Source organism: Physcomitrium patens, chromosome 25 (assembly GCF_059467195.1).
Source record: "Physcomitrium patens ecotype Gransden chromosome 25, ASM5946719v1, whole genome shotgun sequence".
Classification (NCBI taxonomy): domain Eukaryota; kingdom Viridiplantae; phylum Streptophyta; class Bryopsida; order Funariales; family Funariaceae; genus Physcomitrium; species Physcomitrium patens.
The window spans coordinates 7,358,777-7,383,660 of record NC_143434.1 but is presented as its reverse complement, the minus strand read 5'-3'; the positions used below and the strand labels follow the sequence as shown (position 1 = coordinate 7,383,660).

The following is a 24,884-nucleotide window of genomic DNA, read 5'->3' as shown; positions in this document are numbered from 1 at the left end:
AAGGTCTATCTGAAGGCTGGATTGTCCCTTAAGCCTCTTCACTCCGATCACACGACTGCATGTCCCTGGTCCTCTCTCTGTGTTTTCGTCTGACGCTGCTTTGCACCAGCAACAAACACTGCAACGCCTTGCAGGTCAAGCAGGGCTCCAAGTCACAGCCCAATTCAACCTTAGAAGTTGGGTCAAAGAAGACTTGCATTGTTCTTCTTGCTGCAACAACAATGAATTAGTGGAAGCAATTGTAGTGGATGTGATGCGGAAGAGAGGAAGATTTGTATCCCACGAGGATGAGTTTGGTGAATGTGTCGAGCATGTCATGTCAAAGTGAAGACACAAAGTGGTCGCAGATTTGTATTTGCATCCCTACACGAGGCTGGTCTCGACGGATTCCAGCTTGCCCAAATTAGGTTTGGGTACTATTTCCAAAATCAACAAAACCATGTTATGGTGTTGTTATTATTGTTGTTGTAATGTTTATTAATTTTCCTGTTGTTACTGGAGTAAGAATTTTATCCATTAAGGTTTAGTGTATTTCCTTGCAAAGTAAGTGGGCGTAAAGTTTTAATTAATATGTATTTTTGTAGTTGACTTATATATACATAACACTAGGTTCACTGCAGATGGTTGTGAATGGAACCAGAAGGGATTTCCCAAATTGGAGGAAGTATTCAACAGATGCAACTCATGAGCATGAGAACAGCGTTCCCAATCTGCAGGACACGTCTGATGTGCGAGAAGCCGAAACGAACCACAGCCAAGGCCTCCCACATATGCTTTAAGGTTCGAATACGCACACGTGGACAAAGACGTTGCAGGCGTGGAATAGGCTGATCCACAGAGGCATGGCAGCGCGGGCAGGGGGAGAGAGAGGGCGAGGGGGGAGCCATGTCCATTCACGGCCCCTCCTCCTTCTGCCCCTCCGCTGCATAACGCAAACGCTATCCAGCGCCAGACTCATCTGGTCCGTCGGGGGAGCCCCGATCCACGGCCCTGGCGTCTCCCGCCATAGCCCCACACTCAGCTTCCGCTTGTGCTTGGGGGCCAGGCAGTCAGTTCCATGGATCGATTTCTGCCTTGCCCCAGGTTGGTCGTCTCTCCGCTGTGGAGTCAAATGTGAGCTTCGATTGCTGCACAGACCGGGAATTAGTGTTTTAGAATTGAGCTGTGAAGTGCCCGGCGATGGCGTTGCTGGTGGACGCTGGAGCTGCGGGGACGCGGGGTGCGGTTCAGCCTATGCATTCTTCTGTTACGACTGCGACCTCGGGTTTGAGCTCGGGTTCGTCGCGTTTAGGGACCGTGGGCGTGCGCTGTGGTATTGGTGCGTTCCGGTTCCTTGATTTTTTTTTTTTTTTTTTTTCTTTTTCTGTTTCGTTTTGGAGGTCTGTTGACGATGACGTTGATGATGCGGTATTTAAGTACTAGGACTGATCGCTTCGGATACATCAGGGATTTGTTGGACATTGTACTCTGTTGCTGAAGTTTGTATGATTGTCACATCGGTAATCGAGTTCTGCGGTAGCATCGTCGAATTCTCTAAGGGTTGAAGAGTCGAATTTTTGAGGAGATTGAGATTAACTGCGGGAAGATACATAATCAGAGCTCTCTGTATGAAGTGAGTTTCAATAGAGGGATGTTGACACGAATAAAATATCGAGAGTAACTGGATATTGGTTTTTTCACTCTACGATGATCTGAGATTGAATTTTCGAATTGAGATTTGACTCTTATGCTGGCTTCGTCTCATTTCATTAACGGCAAGACCTAAATCTTTTCACATACAGCCAAAATCTGGGGTGCAATTACGCTGTATCTAGGTACTCGATAATGATAATGCAGTTCCTTAGCGTGTCTCGGGAATGTAGAGGAATTCGAACTCAGAATAATTCCGCGTTTTTGAATAATGTTTTTTTTTTTTTCTCCATTAAATGTAGATGTAGGATATTATAAAGGAATTCAGACTACGATTTATGCAGAAGGATGTACCAAGCTATCCCATCTTCACGATTAGCTGTGTTTTAATCATCATCTGAATTTGGTGGAACGCGCACGCACATACAAACAACCATACACGCACATACAAACACACACACACGCACATACACACAGAGACATCCCGCTGATACTGTGTACGAAGTTGATGCTGGTTGTTGCAGTAGCTCGGGCTGCGATTTCAGGGGCGGCAAGTAGTGAAATTGCAGTGCGACCATGTGGAGCTTGTAGTCTGAGAAGCACGTTCGCAGGTCAAAGAGTTGGCGCATTTTGTTCTTTTGCGGGAACCAAAACGCAAAGTGTTCACAATGGCTCTCGTGTGAGCGCATCATCTAAACCAGAGGACAGAAGCGATGACAATGAAGCCTCTGAAAAGCAACCTGAAGTGACTGAAACCTTATCGAGTTTGAAATCTGAGGACAGTGGCAAAGATGATGCCGACCAGGTTGGTATTGCTCTTTGAGCATGCTCCCGAAGTTATATCGTGTTGAATGTGAGAAAGGATTACATGAACTGCCTTGGTGGTTAAGGTACCTCGCTTATCTATCAAATGCCAGTGAGCACATAATCTGAAGTGTGGAGATGAATGCAGGTGACATTGTCTCTGGACGATGTGAATCCTGTTGGACTCGGAAGGCGAACTCGACAGGTTTTCGACGCTGCATGGCGACGACTGACAAATCTTGGACAGCTAACGAGTGCCTCCAGGCCTAGTGATGAGTACGATTTTGAAAAAGTGGTAGTTGGAGGACCAATGTGTGACTTCCAAACTCCAAATGCAGAGCTCACCACCGTTCTTGTTGCTGGTGCTACCGGGCGTGTGGGACGCATTCTTGTTCGTAAGCTGCAGCTTCGAGGTTATAAAGTGAAAGTGCGTCCATGATTCCCTGTCCGATTGCCTTCGTATGTTCCTGAACGTTGGATGTGATTTGGTGAATAAAGTACGGCATTGTCAACCCTCTGGAGTAGTAGGAACGAAACAGACTTTGTTCAAAGTGAAATTGCGAATCCTGAGGCACTCGTCTTTCGGTATGCACCTTTTGCCTGTAGGGTCGCAGTTGCCGGGCACCGTCACATAGCACTGAGCGGTTCTCTTGTTTCTGATTGTAATCGATGTGTATTCATTTAAGATTACTGTCAACGTTGATTTCAGGCTGTAGTAAGGCAGAATGACGAGGAAACGTTGGACAAGCTCCCCCGTTCAGTTCAGATTATCGTTGGCGATCTTGGAGATCCAGCCACGTTGAAGGAGGCCGTCGAAGGGTGCAACAAAATTGTCTTTTGCGCCACTGCAAGATCCACAATTACAGGAGATTTGAGCAGGGTGGATCACCAGGGTGTCTACAATCTCTCGAAAGCTTTTCAGGTATTTTAAGGTCGCTCGTGAATTTTGGTTTTCAACATTCCTTGTTGCATCTTTGCATAATTTAAAATTTCTGTTCATCCTCTCATTTCATCCAATTTTTTTTTCAAATGTTTCGTTTACTATCTAAAGTATTTCCTCGTATGTTAAAAAATTATAGTTCATGTGGTTTGCTTTCATTCGTGGAGTGTATGGAGAACGAGAGCAATAAGGGAATTTCACTTGTCAAATGTGTAGGACTACAACCACAAACTGGCCCAAACGAGGGCAGGGCGTAGTAGCAAGAGCAAGTTAACCATTGCCAAGTTCAACCAAGCTACTGCTTCGGATGGATGGGAACTCAGAGAAGGCCTTTATTTTACAGATGAAATTGCTGGAATGTATGACGGTGGGATGGACGCCCAATTTGAGGTCAGCGAGGATGGAAATGCCGTCTTTTCAGGTACGCAAACTGACTTATCGAAGTCAGTTCAGATCTGAAAAGTGGTCGATATTAATTTATAAGTTTGATTTAAATTTCAATTCATGTTGACCCAGGTCAATAGAATCCTTAGAATCCGTCAGTTCTATCCGAGAAGCTCTGTAGTTGATATTAGAGGATCTCATTTAGATTCTTGTAAGTATCTGCATGCATATATACAACAGAACTGCGCAGGCATGTCTGCGTGTTTTTGGATGGTTCATTGGATATTGAGTTGAAAACATCTACACTGTTCCTGACTCTTCGGGGTGGCTTGATCATTAGGTTATGTGTTCACACGAGGAGGTTATGTCGAATTGGCAAAGAGAATCTCTTTACCTCCTGGGCTTACACTCGATAGGTACAATGAATTGCCAGTTGTCGAGTCGATGCTTAGATTTTGCTTTGAAAATTTCTGATACCAAGACCTTCTAGGATTCTGAAGTGGACTATTCAAATGTAGACTAATGACTTTGGTGTGAGACAAAAGGTGTAGTTGCGCTTTGAGGCTACACTCCCTTCATCTTTTATAACTAAGACAACACAAATGTAGAAAGCAGTCTTCTGTTCTTCCTAAGCGATTTACATTAGCTTTAGAGGGCTGAGTATCCATAACTTAGTTCTGGTTGTGGAACTGAATAGGTACGAAGGGTTGGTTCTATCAGTCTGCGGGGATGGCAAGGCCTATACACTTCTTCTTGAAACAGATCCTTCTGAGGATGATCCCAAACCCAGACAATACTTCGTTCGTTTTCCCACACGACTGGGATACAGTCGGGTGAGTGATACGACTATCAATTTCCAGTGATCATGGCCGTTACTTGGGCTCCTCTTCTATCGAAAATCTTCGTATTTATCATCTGACAGGTGTTCTATGCCATACAGCATTAATTCTGAAGGTTAGAATTCGCACTGGAAACTGTGTCGATTGATTGCATTTTAATCGTGTGCTTGTGTTCCAAGCAGGTTAGGATACCCTTCAATTCATTTCGTCCAATGGATCCCGAGTCTCCTCCTTTGGATCCTTTCCTTGTGCACACCCTTGCTTTCAGATTTGAGCCCAGACGGCAGGTCGGTTATGATTGCAAAACCCTTCCTTAGTTAATCGTCCTGCTTTGCCTAACAATTTTCATAAGATCTTTTGTTTTCTTGCTTCTGTACATTCTTGGCAGAATCTTGGCGACTCAAACTATTAGTCATATTTAAACGATAGTTAACATCTTCCCTCATCTTACACAGAAATCTTCAGCAAATCGTCCAGCCAGTACCTTGACCCCTGCCCAGGAAGGCCAGAATAACAGTTTCAAGCTTATACTCGACTACATCAAAGCATTGCCAGTAAGTTACAGTGGTATCCTTTCATCTGGGTAGCTTTTGGATTCCCTCGCTAGTGGATGTTTGAGCATCTGATGGTGACATGCAGGTTCCACCTGTATGGATGGTTCTGACGTTGTGTTTGTTGTGTTTGATGTAGGGTGGTCAAGAGACCGATTTCATACTTGTGTCATGTTCAGGGGCAGGAGTTCCAAACGATGCAAAGGAAAAGGTTTTAAGAGCTAAGCAGGTAAAGTCAATTCTAGTGAATACTGCAACTTATTCATCATTATGCTGGTGGTTAGTTGAGAATCGTGAAAGTTGAAATTTGCTTTGAGGTTTCTGGTTACTAACTTTGATCACGGAATGGCTTTGTAGGCTGGAGAAGCAGCCTTGAGAAATTCAGGACTAGGTTACACAATCATACGACCTGGAACCCTCCAGGTAATGCAGCATTTTATTTTATTTTATTTTATTTTCTCTTTCTCGCTTTTCCTGTGGCAATCATCTGATGTCACCTGGAACATCTTGTTCCTGATCTACATAGAAGAAATGTAAAGGTTCATAGACGTACTTACCATGTACATACAGGAAGAGCCTGGAGGCCAAAAAGCCCTTGTTTTCGATCAAGGCGATCGCATTACCCAGGTTATTATCTCTATTAGTTAACACACTCTCGTTGCTTAAGTTGATGCACATGCTAGCATATCAAATTCTACACAGTTCTAACGAACTATCTGCGTATCAAATTCCCTTAACTCGACTGTCGAATACTTCTTTGCCTGTGTTTTCGTGGTGACAACCGATGAAACTCAGGACTGATTTGCATCTGCGTGTACTCTCAGAGCATAAGCTGTGCGGACGTGGCTGATGTCTGCGTGAAAGCATTGCACAATCCTACTGCTCGCAATAAGAGCTTTGATGTAAGTTGCATACCCTTGACTTCTACGGATTTCGTAGTTGATAATTCTATTAGTCTCCAATTGTCCTCAACCAAGCTTACGTCGTATTTACAGGTTATTTGTGATGTACATAGAGCGGTGGTGCAATATAGATTTCGCTTCTTACTCTGATGGCTAATAGCTGTTGTTTCACCATTAAGCGTACCCATATTCGTAACCGATTAGGGAGTTTTGTCGTCACTGTTACATGTCGATTGGATCATGTTGTAATGTTAGTTCGATATCGCTTTTCAGGTTTGTTATGAATACGCAGCAGAGGAGGGTCTTGGCCTGTATGAGCTGGTGAGATATCCTCCCTTTTCTCCTTCCTTCGTAACGTGAATGTGGTCGTGAATGTCCTGACCTTAAATTAAGCTATGGTTCATTTTCATTTCTGATTGGAGCTGACGCTTAATCTGCGCTCTCAACATCAAGGAAGGTAGAACTAGAATAAAGTTTAATATCAAGGATGTCCTGTGCTGTGCAGGTAGCACATTTACCAGACAAATCGAACAATTATTTAACTCCAGCATTGGCTGTTCTTGAGTCAAACACCTGAAGACGAAGTCAAAATTTGTCGATTAGATGTGCAGGACCCACTATCTTGGAGTTTTTTTGCGCATATGACACTGTTGCCTTGAAGCTCACTCTCAAAGTTCGGGTTGCATAGAATTCGAAGCTGTCAATCTTTCTTAGGATACAGCTGTTTTTCGTGTATTTCTTGTAAGATGTCCAACAGATTCTTTTACAGATTTAAGCACCTGAAAGGTCTTCAGTTTGGTTAGCCATATGTAACTTTAAACCCTGTTAGTACAGATATGGTAGGAAACATTATGATCGTTGGGTATTGTAATTTTTCTCCGAAGTGCAAGTATTTTATATCCAAAGGTGTGAATCTATACCAAGAGTCGGCCCTAATGTGGTTTTTGTTGGTAATGAGAAAGCAAATACTTCCTGTTCGGATGGATCCCCCACACTGCCTCACAACTAGGGTATTGTTTGAGGCTTTGGAAAAACTAGTTCGTCAACAGTAGATATAGCAACTACACAACAGTGCCGTGTTGCCTACCCGCTTAATCAGATGGAAGAGCACACACCCAATATCGATGCATAGTCGCTTCAAGTCAAATCGGTGGTTTACGAGTCTCCGTCTACAGCCAAACTGCTTGATTCGTTCCGGGAACTCTAACCATTCTCCCCCAAAGCTGAACACATACCTTGCCGTAGCATGTCCTTGTAGTCGCTAAACACCTGGATGCGATCTTAGATCTTAACTAACACACAAAATTGTAGCAGAAGCTCTGAAGAATTGGCTGTAGAATCGGATGTCAGCAGTCTACAAACGACAACAACTGCAGAAGAAAATCAACTCACCACAGAAGAAATTCGATCAGCGCTACTTGCTACTCAATAAATGTGAAGTGGGAAGCCCGTCACGAACTTTCACTACATCAGTAGAGCTCGAAAGCTGACTGCGTGTTCAACTCACGGCAGGACGAAGCAACCATCAGACAAAACAAGCGCAGCAATCAGTATTAGCCCCTGCGGGGCTATGCCACATCCACTGTGCCTCTCATCAGCAGAATCGCTTATCCATCCTCTGGGCCCCGCTCAGCCGTCCGACGACCTCCATCGACAGCCCAGCACCTCCCCCTTCGTAGCCACAGAGTCGGCCCCTCGTCCCCGTCCCCTCCCCCATAGCCATTCCACACGTTGCCGGGGTTGCCGAGTATCCCATCCCATCCCAATCCAGCAGTGTTGCTGATTCCGAGAGCTGCTTGTCGGTCGCTGAGTTGCCCCAATTTTGAGTAAGAGAATTTATCAAGCGAAGCGGAGGGGGAATGGCGATGTTTCTGGACGCAGGGGTGGCTGGGTGCGCGGTCCAGCTGGCCCTGACGGTCGCCTCGTCGGTCTCGGCGTCGAGTTCCAGCTCGCACTGCGTTGTGGGCATGAATGTGCGGTGTCTGCCCGTTGCGCGTGGGCTTCGAATTGGCCCATCCAGGGCGAAATTCGTCTCGTCCGCCGCTTCACAGGGTTCTGTTCGGTCTCAGAGGCGAGGAGTCGTCTGCGAAGCTCAAGAAACTGTCACTGGAGGTATGTTTTCTGTGTGGCTTGCATCAGTTTTAGTTTTAGCAGAAAGGGAACTGCATGCGTCTGTGTTGTGCGATGCCGAGGTCATAATTCGATGTTTCTCTTCAGTTGAGAAAGATCACTTTGAGTGGTTATGATGTGATGCCATTGACTCAGAATCTTGTTTACCCTAAGAATCTAATCTACATCATGTAACTAGGCGATGTATCAACAATATATCAAGAAGTCGACGTATTTTAAGAATTCGTTTTAATGTAGGTGTATCTTTGTCACTGCATTGGCTGGCTAACTGAATTAAGCAATATGCCTGAATCAGATTTTCTATTGGTTCCGATTGCCTGATTGCGCATTAGTTTCTTTACACCTGGGGTACACGAGTACTTCAGTTCTCATGTTTGAGTTGATAGTTTTAAGATCTTCTGATTTTCTTGTAGAAATGAAGGTGAGTAGTATGACAGATAATCTGCTCAAGTGTGTACTTCAAAATTTCATTTATAGATTTTTGTTTGTTGTTCCAATCGGGTACCCAATTCTGATGTGCTCCTTGTTTTGAAACGACAATATTGCTTTGATTAGTGCATTGCACAACTATTCCAACTCTCTCGTGGCCTTCAGTTGCAGGGGTTGTCAATGAAGCTACATGGAAGGAACTTGTACTGGAGAGTAAAATCCCAGTTCTGGTGGATTTCTGGGCACCATGGTGTGGCCCTTGCCGCATGATTGCCCCACTTATTGACGAGCTAGCGAAGACATACGCTGGCCAGGTGAGGTGCTTGAAACTGAACACAGATGAGAGCCCCGGCATCGCCACAGAGTATGGTATTCGTAGCATTCCCACCGTCATGGTCTTTAAGAACGGAGAGAAGAAGGATACCGTTATTGGAGCTGTGCCCAAGTCTACATTGGCCACAACTCTAGAGAAGTACTTGAATTGGTAAGCTTTCTGATTTTTCATCCAGGGGAGGAGCTTGTGGTCGACATATTTCTTGAGGGAAAAGTTGTAGATATCCTCATTCAAAGAATTCATTGATGCAATGTCTTTACTGTTAACTGCATTATAAATAGTCTGTCGTATTGTATGAATCCTTATTGAAGCCATCTCTGCTGCTTTTACAATGGAGAACAGTTGAAATTCACAGGCGCTATTCTTTACTAGTGTCTTGATTCTGAGTAGAGAGTATTTTCCCTCTTGCACAATTCAACGAGGAGTTGTTTGATTTTCAGTTTCTTTAGTTTTCCTTTCTCCTTCATTATTATCGCTTTCTTCCTACTTGCTTTTCGTGTACTTTTCATTTCTATGTTTGCATCTATAAACAATCTTCTCTGAACTGGAGTTGGACTCAAGTCTGAACAGTGTATTTTCTATTAAATAACGATACGTGGGTGAAGAAATTGACGCGTGTGTGGGATTGTACTTCAATCAGATTTGAGTATCAAAAGTTGTACCAAGATTCACACTGAGAGGAAGACGGCTCCTTATCTGGGGCTTGTAGAAGGAGGGGGAATTTGATGACGATCAATGTCTTCATGAGGTTTTGTGATGGCCCAACCTAGTAGTTGCAGCCAAGCCTGGTTCTTTTCGAGGCGCATATTCTTGTATACCTCCTTGTGTTTGATGGCCCTGCATGAAGGCGGGAAAAGCTTGTGTATGTAGATTATTTTGGTCTTTTTCGTTCATTTTCCTTGAGCATGTTCATATGAAAGACTTTTGGCTATTTCTGCCTGGTAAAGCCTTGATGGTCTCAATTTGCAAGCCTCTTTTCTGGAGTTTTCCTTCAACTCTTAAACCTTGATGTACACAACATTCGAGACCTAAGGCCGGCCTAGCCTTTCAATTTATACACTAAAAGAGCACAGTGAAGCAACTGTTGATTTAGCTGGCAGACTTGATTTCTCTACCAAAGAGCAAAAATTTGTCTACGAGTGGATGGAAGTAGACTATGGTGCAATGACATTGACAGATGGCATAAAGCGACAGTAACATTTGTAACAAGTTTACTTGTAGCAATAAACTGGCTGTAATGAATGACTTATAACTTGGTCCAAATGTTGCATACAACAACACTATTCTCATGACATTGCAGCTGCTGGATGCTTTGCGATAGCAGTGTCTTGCTAAGCACCGAGTTCGGAGCGAAGGCAGCTTATTGAATCAAAGTCTCAAAAATTTTTAATCATAAATCACTGACATGAAGTCCCACTTTGCATTCAGAATATGATAACCGTTATTACCAAAAGGAGTTTTGATTGATGCAAAATAATACCAACGATGGTTTTTGTTTTCGTTTTTTATTATTTTCTTTCACAAACAATTTAGCTGTAGAAATTATAAGAATTCTATTGTAGCATTAATCACAACTGAGGATCATTTTCTTGTGAACTACATAATATAGTATGATGGTTCCACATGTTCACTCGAAACCCAATGGAATTGAGAAATGATTTTTTAGTAATATACATCCATTGTGGGAAAATCAAATTACTGCTGTGACCGATTTTTGAATTTATTAATGTTGATACAGTTCATCCAATGAGCGTGAAAGAATTTCCAATGAAGGAACAAATAAAGGGATATACCCATATTCAGTACAACAGAAAGTTCTTCTCTACTCATTCAGATAATTTTTTTGCCATATTCAATATTTATGTATTTAACACAATAAGTAATAGCTCATGAAAAGAACTAAAATTTTAAGCACAGGGGACTAGAATCAAGTTTGTTTTTGTGATAAATTTTCAGCTCTAAAAAGCCCGAAGGTCAAAATTTCCCAAAATAGCGCATGAAGGAACTATGCAACATGTACGGGCCAGTTTCAAGTGGACATGGGTTCTGAGGCAGTGAAGGGGAATTCGAGCTGCTTCAGCTTCACTGCCGCAGTGCGATCGCTTCACCACGATTCCCCACATCGCTGCACGTTTTAAGTTACATTCCAAGTTGGAGGTGGCGTTGCAATGCCACTGTGGCCAGAAAATCTTCTCGGTTCGTAGGTAAGCTACATTTTTCTTCGGACCCAACATTGACAACCATTGTTTTCTTAAAGAAATTTGGACAGATATTTCAGAACTGAATTGCGGAGTCTGCTGCAATGTCTTCAACCACGATTCATCAATTTTATGGAAATTAGGGTTTTCTGCGTTGTATTTTTACGTTGCACGTTGTTTGGTTTTGAAAACAATTCTGGGCATACACGCTGAATGGTAGACTGGGATTGCGAATGGAAGGGTTTTTGGAAGGTTTTAAGCAGTGATTTGGAATTATGTATTTCGGTGCGGTTGTAAGGTTGGTTTCTGATTCTCGAGTTCTGTTCTTTTTCCATGATTTTCAGTCTCGTGTTTCTGCTGAGGATGATGGTAATGGGTATGTGCCATCAATGTAGATGAGGATGTGAGGATAGTCTGTTGGGGCAGCTATGGCGAGCGCCTTGGATCGTGTATACCAGGAGCTCGCACCAGATATTCGATTTCTTAGTCCAAGCTGCCGATCTCGTGCCCTTCTGCTTCATGCGGACTTGGCAGCCTTCCTACAGCGACTTTCAGCATGCCGGCCTGAAGATCGTGTTCTGTAAGAGGCCACTGCCTTGATGAATTATATTTTAAAAAAACTTTGAACTTCAGAAAGTTGTCTTTTACCATTAACTTCTCACCCCATTTCTCATTTTCGGATCCAACGAATTTTTTGTTTGTTTTTGTTTTTTTTTTTTTTTTTTGTTTACTGTGTTCAGTAGGGTTGTGTTGGTTGTTGAATTGTTTCCATGCTACTCAGTTTCAAGTGTCACAGATTCATCATTCGTTGGTACTTGTGAATACAGAGTGGTGGTTGAAGCCCCAGAACTGCATTGCTTTCTTGCCTTGCAGGATCTCTCAAGAGGTGCAAATTCATCCGGTTCAATCTTTACAGGGGTTGCATTCTCACTCGTCGTAGGTTTCTTGGTTTATGAGTTAAAATGGTTCAAATTGTTGCACTAGCTGTGTTCTTCCATAACATACCTCAGTGAAGGAATTAATTGACATAAGTGTGGTATATTTTCTTGGTGTTCCTAGTATGAAGTTTCAGATGCACGTTGTTAGTATCTTATGACGACAAGTCCTGCAGGTCAGGGGGAAAATGGCTTGAGCCGAGTTCAACTTCAGGTTGTAGAGGCTTTGTGTAAGAAAAGTTTTGGATCACAGGCGCCTCCTATTGCGGGTTGCAGGAAGGCCCTTCGAGCAATCCTCCTGCACTACGATAGCGATGAAGTAATTAACTCGAGCGAATTCTAAACTTGCCTTGCTCACCAATCTCTGCCTACTTGGTACTACTCTATAGTTTGTACGTTTACCAGATTTTTATAGCATGAGAGACAACGTCATTGTGGACACACTCGACAGTATTATCTCCATATTGTAAGGTACTGGATGTAGCTGACCAGCATTGACGGTGCAGATTTCTGTGAAAAACACAGTGAAGCTTCTTTCGGAATGTGCGAAGGAGGGTTGGTGGGACGTTGCCAAGTTCGTCGTTGGTCGTCTTTGCGCGGTGAGTCACCTTCAGTTACTTTACATCGGTTGTGTGCGGAAATTCTTAGAGTTTCGCTTTGAATAACTGGTGCATGAATTTGGCTACAGAAAATTAATGTAATTTGGGGATGTGGTTGCGACATAGTTGGTTTGAAGTTTCATAATCATGTGTACTCAGCCAGACTCATGACCACTTTGTGCAGCATCTGAAGGTGGCTGATTTGGGTTTCATTGAACAAAAGATTTTGGGTACCCTGCGTGATTCTCTTGTCCAACATGGAGCTAAGTAAGATCTCGTACTCTTGTGCACTGTGGCATGTGATAATTTTTGCGTTTTTCCCACATTTTCAGTTACATACTCGAAGGGAGTTAGCGGGACAACAGACGTACGCGTAATCATTGGATTCACTACTACGTGCAGTTCTGCTTGTGCTTTCCTAGTATCCTGGAGTTGTAGTCGAATCAGAATTACAAAGCAGTAGCACCTTCTGGTTGGTGGTAACCATCACGTGCCCTTTATCATCCGTAGTGAAAATAAACCCAATTTTATAGTGACCACCTCATTTACTTATGTTAACACGTTGCCCCACGAATTTGAAAAATCAGCTGCCTTTCAGTTCTGTTGGAGCCTCTACACAAGATGATTTTTGTGCATCTCAGTTCTTTGATGGCTCAAGGAATTCCTCCAGAGGTTGAGACTTTACCACCTGCCATAAAGTGGTACATGCGGTTGCTAAGAAAATGTGCTGGCAAGGTTGTGGGCAATGAGAGTCAATCCACAGCGAGTTTAATCAAGAAACTAGACATTGCTTTTCTTTTCTGGCCTTTCGTAATCTCTTTCGACGAGATCGAGGACAGATTCGCCCTGTCAAATCAGATACCGTTCAGGAAAATGAGTATATGGAGTTCAAGATATTACTCGGAAATAAAGCGCTGGAGGGACAAATTGATCGACCTGCTTTGTAATGATCTTAGTGTAAGATCGAATATTACCTTACATACTGTAGGATAGATTTCAGTAGCCTTGACCATGGCGACCATGGCTCTTGCTTGCCGATACAATCAACGCGTATTTTTGCTTGAATGTCTACGTCATGTCCGTTTTTGCATACTAAGACAAATATATGAGTCTACGGGTGCTTTGTTTTTTTTTATAGACCACTGAATTACTACACTCTAGCTTCTGTGTAATTTATGTACGTCACTAAGAGGTGGTCCACATCTACAGGTGACTATAGCAAGCAGTCTTCAAGTTGATGGCGAACCGTCATGCTACAGCTGGCTCCCATTTGCCGAATATGCACTTAGTCCGGATCATTGGACATGGCTTCACGACCTCCTCTCACACAGTAAGGGTAGCGTGGAGGAGATTGAGAGTCGTCATAAAACATTTCTTGAGGTATGTGGTTTTGATCATGCTATCATCATTTTCCTTCCAATAAAGCTCAGTTCAAAATTTCTCATTTAGTATTGCAGAGTGCATTGTTTTCTTTAGAGGTCTTCTGAAAATTTGTAATTCTTGATTGTTACGTAAAGCTTTCGTGCAGTGACCAACTGGTTTTATTGCACATCCAGACATCAACTACAGATGCAAGCACACTGGGAATGGCAACAGTTCTGGTGGAGATTCTCGCTCAAGAATTTCGAACATGTAATCATTGTCATGTGTCAAAGAATTTGAAACAAGCTCTTCCAGCTTCTAATACCAGACATCAGGGCAACGCAGCCGAGTGTTGTGGCTGTCTACAACAGGATGGGAAATGCACTGGTAATCTCATCGGCCTTTTCCTTGTAAAAGGCTACTTGGACCTCATACAAAGCAAGCATTATATGGATCATTTTCTGTATGTAATTGGATCTTGAATACTTTATATGTTAACGGGTTCATTTAACTCTCCGAAAGGCTGTCGGAGAGTTGATTATTCTAACTCGCCTTGTCCAATTTAAGAAACTAGCAATATTTATGTATATAGCAACCTATCTGGAATTAACTTACCCCAGAGCAGTAGTAAGAACAATCACTGGAGACACATCACTCACTGATTGGAGTGCGCAGATAACGCGGCAGCCCTGCTAATCTGGATGATCGGACAACCTTCGACGGAATTATGCGACAATACATGGTTTCTAATTTTCAATAATCTTCTCTTAGCTGCATCGACTTCGAGGGAAGGTTTTGCTATTCAATATTATGATTCGTCCGACGAGCCCCTTTCCGACAGGTTGGTACTTTGATGGCAATCATCTTCCATGTTCTTCGGACTTGTGGTAATTATTAATATGTACCACCTCATTGGACAGCGGAGAATATACTCAGACTTGTATGCTCTGCCTTAATGTTAATAACCTTGTGGTCTACCATATTTATTTTGATTTCATTTCAGATACTGAATTGCAGTTTTCTGATTTAGAATTGATGCTTTTATGAGTTGATTCACGAAAAATTGTCGTTATATATGCCTTTTTTAGCGTTACTCAACAATCCTTTGAACTGACTCTTGAAAAAATTTGTTCGAGCAGAATGAATCCTCCCTTCTCTCATAAAGAGCAGATGCCTCTCCAAGCAATAGACAGCACTATCATCACACTGGTCCAAAATGAGAAAAAAACGTTACTGAGTAAATGTTCAGGAGGAGCCGATCGTTTGCAAAACCAAGCATTTGTAAGCATCTTTGCTCCTCGTTTGTGTAGGTATACTTCAGTTTTAGGAGCAGCCTGTAGTTGACCATACCTACGAGACAAATGTGGTTTCCTTTTCAGGGTCTTGTGTATAAAAAGGCTGATGCTTTGGTTTTCTGAACATTCTATGTTAAGTTGTAAATTTTATTCCTTATCATATTAATTATCATTCTCTGGTAATAACAATCCGCCTTAACAAGTGAAGCGCTTGGTGACATTCCAATCTTTCGACGTCATTTGTGAAACTTGGTATTTTTGAGGATGAGATTCGCCTCAACCAGTGGTGACATCACATTTAAAAAAACTGATGTTGTAAATACAGAAACAGGCTGAGAAGTCCAAGTGGAGGCTGGAGAGTGTCGTGTGGCCAGCTCTGTTGAGTCATATAAGCTGCTGTTCTTACTCATTCGTATACCACCGAATACTAGAAATATTGGAGACTTTTGGTCCTCAATTTCCAGATTTTATCGATGATATGTCTAAAGATAATAGCTCCTTTCCACTTCTGCAATTGCACATGGATCAACTTCTCGAGGTCGTCAAGCTGGAGCCGCGCTTTATCCTCCCATTAATGATGTTTTTGGAATCAGGCAGCAAAATTGAAGCTATAAGCTCTTTGAAGCCTGGTGTGATTGTCTTGCTTCAACCACGTGGTTAAGTTCTTACGATTGAATGTGTAGCTGATATCCATCGGGCAATGTTCGATTTCTTGATGAACCAGCCTATGCATGCATCATTGACCTGCTTTGTACCTGTAACGTGATTGTGCAGGTAAAAGCGAGAAGTCTTCATCTCAAGATTTCAAGTGCGCTGAGCTGAACTTGTGCGCATTACAAGAAGATGAATATATGGCTGCTATTCATCATTGTGGTAAATTTGATTCGCCCATGATATCTTTAGTGTGCAAATTTCAAGAGAATATCAGACCGCGTCCATTCATTTACATGTTAGTATCAGAAAATATATATTAAGAATGCTCTTTGTATGTATTTCTTGGTTATTCTATGATTCACCGTCTTAAAGGTATCTCAATACATCACTTTGGATATACTTCCAGTGTATTCGTCGCGTCTTGTAAAATTGAATACTTACGCTGGTTGTCACTCAGTCTTGCAGAAATCTGACTCTTGGAAGGAGCGGTTTGATGTCCTCTATTTGCGGGTGGCAGCATTTTCTTGTGGTTCTTTCAGATATCTGGTTGGTGAGTGGGATTCGATGGTTAAAACAAAATCGAATATGATACAGAAATCTGGAGTATTGTCTAATGCTAGAATTTTTGGAAAAATCTCTACTCGGGAGGCAGGAGTTGCGGACACAGCCGGGCTAGTAGCCTCTATCGAAGTATGTCTTCTCCTGTTGTTACTCTGAACGTTATGTTATCTGTTTTTGCTGTTGGAAAGGCCACTATCCTAGAACAGTTGTGCCTATTGCTGGAAGGTTCAATATATAATTTACCTGAAGCGTATCAGGAACTGTTGTTTGCTAGATATATCCTGGCTGAAGCAGCGCAACCTATCCTATTTTCACATTTGTATATCTTAACCAATCTGCGAATCCTCCTTGGGCTTTCTTCTGAATTCTAGTATAATTTACAGGGTCGTCGACTTCTAGCTTGGGAACTGAGAAAATGGACAGAGGTGATAATCTCCTACTTAGGAAACTGGCTTTATTATGTGTTGTTTGTTACATTCTCTGACAGAGACCAATTATGTTTATCTGCAAAAAATTCGGTTGATGACGATACTGCCAATTACCATTTAGCCTCAACTATTGTCACACTGATCCAGTTTGTAGTTGGTTATTATGTATAGAGTGTCTTGTTAGGCTAGATGGCCGTTGGAACTTAGAAGGAGTTCTCTACACAGCCGTTGTGCTTAAAGTTCATGACTAATACATATTGCCATATTGTGCGACTGGTTATTGCAATGAGCAGAAAGTACTTGGTGTATCAAATGCTATTTCTAAAAAGTGCTTTCCAGATCATGAGTCCTTGAAAAGGATATATATTTGGGTTTCAGCACTTCATACCAAGTAAGAATGCCTTATTTTAAGTATGACATGTCAATTTCCTCAATTGCCATGGTTCACTTCATTGTATCTGCCAAAAAATATTGTATATTACAAGCAACCAATGGTGGTGGACATTCAATCTCGAGTATTTGGATATCAGTGATTCTCTCTAAATTACAACGTTCATTTCAGGTTTCTGTACGTGGATGCATGGTTAAATGTTCGACTGTCAGCACTAGGACGAGCCTTGCGTGTGCAAGAAGAAGATACGCTTTGGGAGCGTGAAGTGAATGATGAGGTCAGTTTGGGTTGTTCAATAGCAACTTAGTATTTCATCCAATCTGGATAGCTTATTTCTGTTTTACCTCTGGAGACTGGCTTGTCTTCCTGTACAGTGATGAATAAACGCTTCAGTAAAATAGAGAAACATAGAGCAACACAATTGTTAATCATCATTTGCATAATCTCAGCTAGTCCTTCGAGTTTGCATGCTAAGGTCTGTAGTGCTCAAGTGGGACATTGCAATGCGTTACTTGAGGATAAAGTCATAACATTCTAACACGTGGTCATCGAATTCAGGCTGGTAAAGGTGCACGATCTGCCAAACGTCCAAGATTGAATTCCTACACCACCAATTTGCTCCCTAGAAATTTTTTGGAGACAGAGAGAGAAGATTCTGAGTGGATTGTAGAGGCGTTGTGTAGATCTTCGGTGAGCTGTATCCATTCTCTGGTTTGCCAAGATGACTTGCCAGTAAAGTGTTTTTCATGTGACCAGGTGACCATTATTGGAATGTAGGATTTATGAAGTGAGGTTCATTCTAGGAATTGCAGGTACTGAAGCTAACATGAATTACTTGAGGGTTTTTGACATTTTCATGAGTATGGAGTGAAAAAATCAATCATTACAATGACATCTGAATCCTTGTGTTCGTAGTCGATTGTCAGTGCTGCGTTGTAGATTGAAGTGAATGAGGATTAAGAGTGATATCTGACGAGATTGCTTACAACACAACTGAATTTGTTCAAGTTTCCTATTCCTCAACTACTTGATGCCATTCCTTCATTCAATTTCACTTACAGTAGAGAAGTATTTGTTGATCTATTTGAGTCTCAACGACACAAAACGTGGAAGACCTAAAAAGGGCGTCGCCACTGGCAGCAAGCAGAAGGCACCACCTGGTACTTGATGTCATTCGAAAAGTGTTTTGCTGGCATAGCAGGAATTTCATTTACTTGTTTTCATAGTGGTGTAGGGTTTCTGAATATTATCTGCATAAAGATATCTTTTTCTTCTTTATAACACATTCAGTGTGTATCAAGGCTGAGTATAACCGATTTGTACAGAGACTATATCCTCGCATCGAAAAATTCTTGTGTCATACCTTGCCAAGCATCCTTCTCAGATACCAAATCTGGCAAGTTTATGTCAGAACAAAACGGTTCTTCAAGTGGCTTGTGAGGGGATACTGGAATCTTCTACAAAACCTTTTTCGATTGGGGGTTTGTAGTTTCTACTTATAAACTTTTGTCTTTCATGATGGTCGTAGCATTGGATTGGCATCTTCATTATTATGTAGTGGTCTTTTGGCTTGCAATTTAGTTGTCCAATCCAGATAAAAGATAATTTCTTTCTTCGTTTTCGGTATATCAAGAGTTTTATGTCCATCGTAGGCAAAGTGAAAGGGTCCTGACTTCTGCAGTATTGGATGTTGCACATCTAATAGTTAGTTTCGTTTCTAATTCGATTTTACGAGACTTCTCTTGATTTGTGCTGAGTTGCTGGCAGGATCTGATATTTTTGAGGTGTGGTTTCAGTTCTTGGAGAAGTTCAGGTTCTTATTGCATGCCTTACCAAGCTATGACACACCTCTAATGTCTAACACAAATAGTTTTGAAGGTTTTGTGTTTGAGAACCCCTACAGCTTGAATGAATCCTTTATGGTCTAGAAGTCTGTAACTAGATGTTGTCAATGGTTTTGAATGAACTCAGAGTCAATTTGCGATTTTTAGTTTCTTGCCGATTTGGTTGTCTTGGATAATAAGCTCTCTTTTATTCAGAGTTGAATAGGCTTTTATGTTGGTATCGTTCAGCTCATGCATCCTGTGTTCACCCCAGTCAGAATCTATCGTGCAGGTTGGCTGGGGGCAAGCCACGGAGCTTGGTATATCTCCATGGAGGCAGTTTGCTTGATCGGTTGACTGAGTGTGGTATATGCACTATATCATCTGCTGGAACTTGGTGATTAAGATGCATGTAAAAAGTTATATTCCTCTCTAGCTGTCATGTAGTTATTATTCGAATGTGAATAAGAGTTGCTGAGAGTGCACTTTTGTGGCTTCGCATTTTATTTTTCATTAACATCTGTATACATACACGAAATGCTCCAGTAGTTGCTTCTCTAGACAGTGTTTTAGCAAAGCCCCTTTGATATGTTTCTTGTTAAATAAATATTTTTTTAGAGGTGGTCACTAAACAAATCACTATAACTGCAGTTCTCCATGGCACTACTCTGCTCTGTAATTTGCCACAAGATTTGCTGGAAAATCTGGTTTCAGTTTCACCCGGGATGATTCGCCGTATCTATGAGGAAGCCCGTCAGCATCTTCAGAGCAGACCAGATGCACAATTTACAGGATTTCAGGATACGGACGATTTTTGTCTCAGAGGTACATGTTTAATTTGATACCGGTGCCTGCAATCATTTTCTCACTTGATCAAGCTCAGACCTGGATCTATTTTACCCTATTTGTGACTTAAGTGTTGTCTTGTATGTTTGGATGGAAAGTCTACCACATTTCAACACGAAAAGTAATGATTTTACTTTGAAGCTCAGGCTTGTTCTTACTCTATTATGTCCCGTATTGCTGTTTAAGCTATAGTAAGGTTACTCGATTAATAAGGAATCTTGGTAATGTTTTTGAGATTAATTGTGGTCGTACCACAGGCGTGGTGACAGCAACGGACCTTAAACCCCAAGCGATGGCCGAATGTCTAGAATCCACGATGCTTGATATGTTTTCGAGCGTAGGAACGGCTTCGCGGTCTTCGCATTCGAGAAGTTCTTTGCTCGATGTGAGCTACTTTCCTTTTTCCTGAGAAGTGACATGGGGAACTTTTCAAATTTTTTCTTATTTTTATTAACTCTTTTATTTATCTGCTGAATTAGTCTTTAGAACTTAAGGTCATTATTTGACAAATATTTTGGCTCGTTGAACACGTGTTTCAGTGCCAGTACCAAGTTGAACTTGCCAGCATAGGCCATGAAATTGCCTCATGACGTTCATTACTGAACCGTGGGAATATCTTGTAGCTACGACTTAACTGTTACTGAAAATTGATTTGCATTTATTGTCAGCTGCTCTCCATGGTTTTTGCGTCATGCAGACCTGAAAGTCGCAATATAGTACTCTCACACCTTCAAGAATCTAATTTGTATAAGAAGAGGTGAGTTGGGCTGGTTTTCTATTCCTTTGAATAGTTTCAATTTTGTGATGATAACTATGTGACACTTTCCTTGGAAGAAATTACCAGTTTCCAATAACGACCTCCTTTTTATCTTATGCGATGCTGTATTTAGTTCGTTGACATCAAAATGGTCAGTTACCACAGAGCATAAGCTTTGTCGAATGTCCTAACAGTTCTAAGAAATTTATTGCATATTTCCTTGGAATCCACCTATGCTTTATGAACGGAGGAATCGTTCCTTTTAAGATTTAGTTCACCAAGCGTTACGTCTGAAAATGCTTTGTGGTTGATAAATTGTGCAGCATTGTAGAAGATTTCGATGCTATAACCTCAAAAGCACTCGCACCAGGTGCTAATGAGATGGCGGCTGAGCTAGCACCGAATGAATGGGTACGAAGACATCAACGTATGCTACTTGGGCCAGCTTTCGTTCTAGGAGTGGTTTTCTGGTGCAGCAAGTAAGCATTTTATTGTCTGATTAACGTCGCACGTTAAGCTCATTTTGGAAAGTGCGATTTTGGTGTTCGTGATTACTAAAACAATTTCAAGGATGTCCTTGATGAAAACACAGATAAAGGCCAAGTTGGTAGCAAGAGATACCGCAATGATTTAATAACTAGAAATCTGCAATTTGGAGAAACGTCATTCAAATGTTAAACCAAGAACCTTCAAAAACTCACACATTTTCTCATGCTAAAAGAGTATTTGTTACGATATACGGTTGTATACAAGCTGAACCAAGACTGTCATTTTGTTGTCGCCTAAATTTTAGGTAATTGGTATATTTTTGTGTTTTATTTTCGTTTTTGGTGTAATTAGGGTTCTGACAGTCTTGAAGAACATCTACGAGCATCGAGATTTGGATTCAATAAACCACAATGTAGACGGTGTTCGAATGGATCTGAATGTCTCTTTCTCAGATCAAAGAGCAGCTATATGTCATATTTTGGTAACATGTGAACCAAATCCATGTAGTAATATTCCTGAAGATGACCAGAATGCTCAGACATGCGTGCAAAAGAGTTCCACCTCCTGCGAGGAGATGATTTTCCAGGTATTGACCAGGAAAGACAACTTAACACTTGAAAGTCAGTTCCTGTTCCATCGATATAGCTTTTCAGTAATTCTATATGTCTAAATCAAAGTTTTGAAGGGAGGTATGCATGTGGACAGCTTCAGGCATTTGCTCCATCGGAAAGGAATCCTAGCTTATACCACTCCATAATTTCTTGGCTTCTCCAGTGTTGCAAGATGAACATCAGGTTTGTCTCTCTATATAGATATCAGATGGTTTGTGATCAATAGTGTGCGTTTTAGAAGTTGGGTGATGATGCTGTAAGTATTATTAATGAGAGCTGAATGATTTGCAGGTTGAATCTAGAACATATTAGAGCAATATGTCGCTTACATCCTCTTATGATGCGGGATGGATTGATTAAGAGGATTGACACAGAGTTGATGGAAGCAAGCAAAGTTGAGGGGAAAGAGTTGGTCTGGAAGAGCTCATTAGAAGCATTGAGGAGAGGAATTTTGGATGGACTTCTAGCGTGGTTACCACTGGATGTATGTGCATTTGCTGCATATGTGGAAGATGTTTATTCTGCGTGCCAGTTGTATTCTTTTCATAAAAAACCCGTCTTATCGTTTTTATTCTTCGTGCTACTACCCTCGGGGCTGTGGTGCAATATTTAAATTCTGTGATTCATCCTCAACTTCTAGTCCTTGTGCTGTGCAGGCGCGATCAAATCTTACGACCACGTTTGATGACGTGCCAAGTGATTTTTTCCTTGGGAGCAATAGCACGAGTGTCGAAGAAATCATATCTTGTTTGAGGAGCACTAACATTGGGGTGCGCAGAAGCGCATACTATTTTGTAGTTGCCCATCAACATCATCACCATTTTGTCTCGTCCTTGGCTCTGGTAATTTAGTAACTCGGCCCACTTTTGCTTGATTGTTTTCAGCGTTATGTATATGTCCGTGAAGGGTACTTATTACTGCAGAATTTTGCTCATAAATGACGGTGCGAAGATGAGACTGTTCAAAATAGTGATAAATCTTTTCATGTAACAAAACGCGTCGAAAGGTCATTATATTTTCTGTTGTAAATTAAGGATCATTTACTTCTTTTAACTGAATAGTAGAATTTCGATATTGGCAATAATGCTCATGGATTCGTTGCTCTGGTACCTGAGTAGTTTGTGTTAGGCAAATATAGACACATAAGATGTGGAGACCTTCCTCGCTAGCAACTATTGGACGTTAACTTTATTAGACTAGGTTTGTTACAGTATCTAATATTTCCTTATTTTCATGAAGGAGCTGTGTAAAAGGGTCGTCCATGCTGAACCAACCAAAGAGCAAGAAGCATTTCTTGGAGTATTAATGCCTGTCCTAATGAATGAATCGCACACCGCTTCCATGTCTGTGGACGCTGTTGTGATGCTCTTCCGAAAGGCGAAGGCATTAATCTTGAATCTTAATGCTGGCGGAGAGGTCAGGTTCTATTTCAATGAACCATGCATTCTGCAATTTTAAGTGTTTACATTCAAAGATACAAATGAATGCACCACATCAATATTCATATATTTTACTTTTCTTAGTCACCTGGGCATTTCTAAATCAAAGCCTTGTCTCTTTGTCATTGATTTATATTATGAAATAACCAAACACACTTATCCTTAAAGCTCAATAATCTCGCATCTTTTTTGTATGCATGATGTTGATATTTACAATTTGATCTCATTTGTAGAGCGAGAGTGCTGCGTTATCTTCAGAACCGAAGCTGAAGCATGTCGAGGCACTTTTGCGCGTGGCGTTACTTGCTTGTGAAGTTTCACCCCACAATTTCGCTACAGGTCTAACTCTCCTCAAAAGGCTTTGAATGTCCGCATAAGTGCACGTAGTTTTATTGATAATACACGTTAAATCTACCTGGGCACTATCAGTTGTCAATTGGAAAAATATTGTACCAGTATGCAACCCCTCTGTAGGATTAGTGTGAAGCCCCAACCATCATAAATTGCAGTTCATGCATGTGAAGATGTCAATTTGGTGAATCACTACATATCTTGTATTTGTACCATCTTATTGCGTTTTTGGCATCTAATACCTGGGTTGCCGTTCCATGGATTTACAGAAGAAGTCGCATTGCTCCTCTTTACACTCGCCAAGGCGGAGTCGTCCGAGGAGATAGTAGTAGGTGCCATGCAATGCCTGATAGCGCTAGCTCTGGACCTTAAAGTCACCATCAAGCATATGAAGCTATTGAAAGACTTGTTGCTTCACCTAGCGTACAAACCTGCAGGTCAGTGTTGCAGTGAGCTGCTTGTATATGTTGCATTATTTGATAGTATTGTTTGCATACGATCGAGGGTGTTGGTTGTTTGTTGTAGCAAACGAATTTAGATTTCCGTACATTTTTTGCAGATGATTTTGCAACATCTGTGTAATGTTCGGTTAATGGTTTTTGGCTTCATTCAGTTTTACGACTTCCAGTTTTTTGCACGCTCTAAAGTGAGTGCTGCACCAATGGCAGGTGATTACGTTTGGCATTTAGCAATTGCCTTTGCAGAGAGATTTGCAACTGGTGCTTTGAAAGCTCGATTTTCTCTTAAAGATGAGACGAATCCTGGAATCCACGAGGAGAAATTATCCTTGGAGTTTTCTTTTGCTGTTCGGGAACTTCCTCGTGGATGCCCACTGCAACGCTTTATTCCTTTGCAAGCCATTTTAAAGCGTTTTGATTGTATGGGTTACCGTCATACCTAAGATATTTTTTGTACACGTTACATTCTTCCAGTGTATTAATTTAAAAAATAAATAAATCATTGTACCTTATTCTCGAATCATTCCAATATATAATTCAATTTGATATTGACCTTCTGAAAGTATTATATAAATATAAATAATTTACAAACTAAGGAACTAAATATTGCTATATACTAAGAAATTTTAGTCTTAAATTAAATCAAGAGTTTAATACAAGAAAGGCATTGATGAAGACTAATGATGGCTTCAATCTTACTTTCATAAATATTAGTTATAAAAAAATCCCCTTAGAAAGCTTCATA

At 41.4% G+C, this 24,884-nt stretch overlaps 3 protein-coding genes across 7 annotated transcripts; all 3 read left to right on the top strand.

The window, feature by feature from the left end:
- The first annotated feature begins 1,063 nt into the window (after nucleotides 1–1,063).
- On the top strand, nucleotides 1,064–6,966 carry LOC112277312 (protein HIGH CHLOROPHYLL FLUORESCENCE PHENOTYPE 173, chloroplastic). Its single transcript, XM_024509454.3, has 15 exons — nucleotides 1,064–1,318; nucleotides 2,154–2,434; nucleotides 2,582–2,860; nucleotides 3,143–3,355; nucleotides 3,590–3,794; nucleotides 4,098–4,173; nucleotides 4,455–4,590; nucleotides 4,779–4,883; nucleotides 5,052–5,150; nucleotides 5,287–5,376; nucleotides 5,505–5,570; nucleotides 5,718–5,774; nucleotides 5,972–6,049; nucleotides 6,323–6,370; nucleotides 6,555–6,966. Exons 1-15 carry the CDS (start codon nucleotides 1,180–1,182, stop codon nucleotides 6,624–6,626), a joined length of 1,944 nt encoding a protein of 647 aa, XP_024365222.1. The 5' UTR covers nucleotides 1,064–1,179; the 3' UTR covers nucleotides 6,627–6,966.
- An 840-nt stretch (nucleotides 6,967–7,806) lies between these two features.
- On the top strand, nucleotides 7,807–9,904 carry LOC112277313 (uncharacterized). The gene is made up of 3 exons (XM_024509455.3): nucleotides 7,807–8,161; nucleotides 8,774–9,092; nucleotides 9,583–9,904. Coding segments are annotated over exons 1-3 (573 nt in total). The 5' UTR covers nucleotides 7,807–7,908; the 3' UTR covers nucleotides 9,584–9,904.
- Nucleotides 9,905–10,942: 1,038 nt separating this feature from the next.
- LOC112277514 (uncharacterized) lies at nucleotides 10,943–24,659 on the top strand. Of its 5 annotated transcripts, none has more exons than XR_002968406.3 (34): nucleotides 10,943–11,146; nucleotides 11,485–11,720; nucleotides 11,968–12,026; nucleotides 12,252–12,394; nucleotides 12,582–12,674; nucleotides 12,859–12,941; nucleotides 13,262–13,631; nucleotides 13,884–14,054; nucleotides 14,231–14,423; nucleotides 14,712–14,877; nucleotides 15,176–15,317; nucleotides 15,657–15,960; nucleotides 16,106–16,204; nucleotides 16,443–16,675; nucleotides 16,930–16,971; nucleotides 17,268–17,365; nucleotides 17,537–17,642; nucleotides 17,924–18,062; nucleotides 18,427–18,525; nucleotides 18,691–18,846; nucleotides 19,133–19,178; nucleotides 19,481–19,554; nucleotides 19,840–20,013; nucleotides 20,292–20,419; nucleotides 20,703–20,791; nucleotides 21,115–21,270; nucleotides 21,632–21,866; nucleotides 21,986–22,074; nucleotides 22,183–22,375; nucleotides 22,548–22,733; nucleotides 23,131–23,312; nucleotides 23,564–23,669; nucleotides 23,951–24,118; nucleotides 24,350–24,659. XR_002968406.3 is itself a non-coding variant. In XM_024509947.3 (34 exons), the coding sequence occupies exons 2-34, from the start codon at nucleotides 11,569–11,571 to the stop codon at nucleotides 24,580–24,582; spliced, it is 4,902 nt and encodes a 1,633-aa protein (XP_024365715.1). In that variant the 5' UTR covers nucleotides 10,943–11,146; nucleotides 11,485–11,568; the 3' UTR covers nucleotides 24,583–24,659. The 5 variants fall into 5 exon arrangements, 3 of the variants coding, with proteins under 3 accessions (XP_024365715.1, XP_024365717.1, XP_024365718.1); XM_024509947.3 differs by having other exon boundaries at nucleotides 23,131–23,307; XM_024509949.3 differs by having other exon boundaries at nucleotides 11,007–11,146; nucleotides 11,536–11,720; nucleotides 23,131–23,307.
- Nucleotides 24,660–24,884: the final 225 nt, after the last annotated feature.

Excerpts from the sequence above, each read along its gene's own strand:
- LOC112277313 (XM_024509455.3), top strand. The coding sequence starts at position 7,909 with ATGGCGATGTTTCTGGACGCAGGGGTGGCTGGGTGCGCGGTCCAGCTG. Across the intron at positions 8,162-8,773 it reads TCAAGAAACTGTCACTGGAG|TTGCAGGGGTTGTCAATGAA; the intron begins GTATGTTTTCTG and ends CGTGGCCTTCAG.
- LOC112277312 (XM_024509454.3), top strand. The coding sequence starts at position 1,180 with ATGGCGTTGCTGGTGGACGCTGGAGCTGCGGGGACGCGGGGTGCGGTT. Across the intron at positions 2,435-2,581 it reads GCAAAGATGATGCCGACCAG|GTGACATTGTCTCTGGACGA; the intron begins GTTGGTATTGCT and ends AGATGAATGCAG. Across the intron at positions 6,371-6,554 it reads GTCTTGGCCTGTATGAGCTG|GTAGCACATTTACCAGACAA; the intron begins GTGAGATATCCT and ends TGTGCTGTGCAG.
- LOC112277514 (XM_024509947.3), top strand. The coding sequence starts at position 11,569 with ATGGCGAGCGCCTTGGATCGTGTATACCAGGAGCTCGCACCAGATATT. Across the intron at positions 12,395-12,581 it reads TGCACTACGATAGCGATGAA|ATTTCTGTGAAAAACACAGT; the intron begins GTAATTAACTCG and ends TTGACGGTGCAG. Across the intron at positions 20,420-20,702 it reads CGAGAAGTTCTTTGCTCGAT|CTGCTCTCCATGGTTTTTGC; the intron begins GTGAGCTACTTT and ends ATTTATTGTCAG.